This window comes from Tachysurus fulvidraco, chromosome 2 (genome assembly GCF_022655615.1).
Source record: "Tachysurus fulvidraco isolate hzauxx_2018 chromosome 2, HZAU_PFXX_2.0, whole genome shotgun sequence".
Classification (NCBI taxonomy): Eukaryota; Metazoa; Chordata; class Actinopteri; order Siluriformes; family Bagridae; genus Tachysurus; species Tachysurus fulvidraco.
This window is the reverse complement of record NC_062519.1, coordinates 33125680-33128179: the sequence shown is the minus strand read 5'-3', so window position 1 is coordinate 33128179 and position 2500 is coordinate 33125680. Positions and strand designations below refer to the sequence as shown.

Genomic DNA, 2500 nt, shown 5'->3' with positions numbered 1-2500 from the left:
AAGATGATATTTCTTAGTGATGGTATTTAGGGGTGGAGCTAGAATTGCTCCTAAGTGCTGCTTGGTTATGTAGCCAAAAAGTGACTATGAAAAACAGACTTGTTGAGTTTGTGCTGGTTTTAGCATCAGCACTTTTTCTTTTTGGGTTTTACTAACTGCAGCATCAGAGAGGATTTTACCAATTTGCTTTTATTGTTGTCATAGTAACCCCTTCAGATGTCTTCCAAGCTGGCCAGGAATAAACTTTTGTGCTTTTTAGTTCCTATTTTTAAACTTTTGGTTTTCTACTTCCTGATGTTAAAAGTTGCAGTGAAAAATTCACACTGGCATTGACATGAAAATAAATGACTATCAAATCTGCACAGACTTTTTTTTAGAGTGAAGTTCATGCTAAGTAGTGTACACTTCATTAGGGTTAATGCAGTGAGGGAACATGAGCGTGGACGCAACTCCCTGTTTAAAACCTCGTTTATTCTCTCAGAGCAGCTGAAGGTGAAACCGGCCGGAGACTGAAGCCGATAAACTCTCACTAAGCAAATAACTGGAAAGGAAAAGAGGAAAAAAATCTGTCTTTCTCACTCCCTCTCTCCATCTGTCTTTATCTCTTTGTTGCTCTCTCATTCACATATTAATCTTTAGTCATGATAAGACTGACAGCATTGAGACATTGCAATGAAAATTAAATCCATTTGATTCCTTTCTTTTTGTTCACTTCTACATCTATCTATCTATCTATCTATCTATCTATCTATCTATCTATCTATCTATCTATCTATCTATCTATCTATCTATCTGTCTGTCTGTCTGTCTGTCTGTCTGTCTCTGACTGTGTGTCTCTTTGTCCCTCTGTCTATCTGTCTGCTCTCTCTCTCTCTCTCTCTCTCTCTCTCTCTCTCTCTCTCTCTCTCTCTCTCTCTCTCTCTCTCTCTCTCTCTCTCCCCCCGTCTTTCTGTCTGAGATGTGAGATATCAGTGCAGCTTTAAGAAATGAAAAAGATCTTCTAAAAAAAAAATCTCCATTTTTTTTCCTCCAGTTTTTTTTAAATTGAAGATTTTGTGTTCTAACTCTGGAGAAATTAAAGCAGAAGGAACTCAGAGTCAGTTAGTAAAAAGTGTGTTAACTCTTAGCCCCAGATCTGTTGAACCCATGATTAATGGATGAATAAACAAGAGCAGCACTGACACTGTTAGCTTTAAGCGCTAATGGTTTAGGAGTTTGTGCTAATGTGTTATTCCTTCATGTCCAAAAGTCCAAGCTCACAGACAGGAGCTTAAAAGACTAAAACTGTTTTAAAAAACATCACTAATGTTATTTAACATTTAGTGCTATTTGTGTAAAACATAAAATATTACTGCCATATAGTCTTGATTAGCACTGTGTGTGCTGAATAATGCTAAAATGCACAGTTAAACATGCTAGCTTTTACTGGCCATGGAGTTTTATTCTAAGTTCATACACAGGCAGGTTCATGTGTTTTGTGAGGTGTGGGTCATGTATACAGTCTTTTGTGTTTTAGAACAAAGCAGACTTTTGGACTCAAGTGTGAAGTAGTGTTTCTTCAGAAGTACAGATAAAGATAGATAAAGATGAAAGCGGCTTTATCAGAAACTCGTAAAAGACTGCCACTAATAAAAATGCTGTTACTATAAAATTAAAAATTATTAACATTCAGGATTCTGTGGGAAACTGTCACATGGAGACAACTGTCAGACAAATATAGACACACACACACACACACACACACACATACACACAATATCATCTCTAGTGTGTGGTGCAGTTCATATGCATGTTGCATTGTGTTAACTTTCTGTTTGTGTGTAGCATGCAGACCTGGTCTGTTTAAATGGAAGCAAGGTGAAGGGCCATGTACCCCGTGTCCTCCCAACAGTCGCTCCATTTCTGCTGCTTCGTCCACCTGCAGCTGCAAGAATGGATTCTACCGAGCTGACAGTGACACCCCTGACACAGCCTGCACTGGTGAGGACACACACACACACACACACACACACACACACACACACACACACACACACACACACACACACATACCACAAAGCCATGCTGTGGATTCTCACTGTGGAAGATTTATAAGCCTCCTGTACTAAAACTTAATTAGCCAAGTGCTTATTTGCACACACGCACACTTAAGTAGTATGAATGCAGCCATAAAACTCAGTAACATAACAGAGGATCAGCACAACCCGCTGCAGCACCACACACACACTGATGCTTTGTATTCCCCGAACATATGCTCCTTTCTCTCTCTCACTCTCTCTCTCTCTCTCTCTCTCTCTCTCTCATTCTCTCTCTCTCTCTCTCTTTCTCTCTCTCTCTGTCTATTTATCTGTTCATATGTCTGTCTATATATGTCCTTATGTCTGTCTGTCTCTGGATGTCTCTCCTGTCTTATTATCTGTCCCCTGTCTGTCTATCAACTCCTTTCTCTGTTTGTGTGTCATTCTGTCTCTCTCTCACTTTCTGCTGATTACAGATTCAT

General features: G+C 39.3%; 1 protein-coding gene across 2 annotated transcripts in view; it reads left to right on the top strand.

The window, feature by feature from the left end:
• LOC113648133 (ephrin type-B receptor 3) overlaps positions 1-2500 on the top strand; it is a 36429-nt gene that overhangs the window by 21837 nt on the left and 12092 nt on the right. For both annotated transcript variants that reach the window (XM_027155189.2, XM_027155187.2), the window contains exon 4: positions 1825-1980. In XM_027155189.2, coding sequence (XP_027010990.2) covers positions 1825-1980 — 156 coding nt within the window. The remainder of the gene's footprint in view (positions 1-1824; positions 1981-2500) is intronic.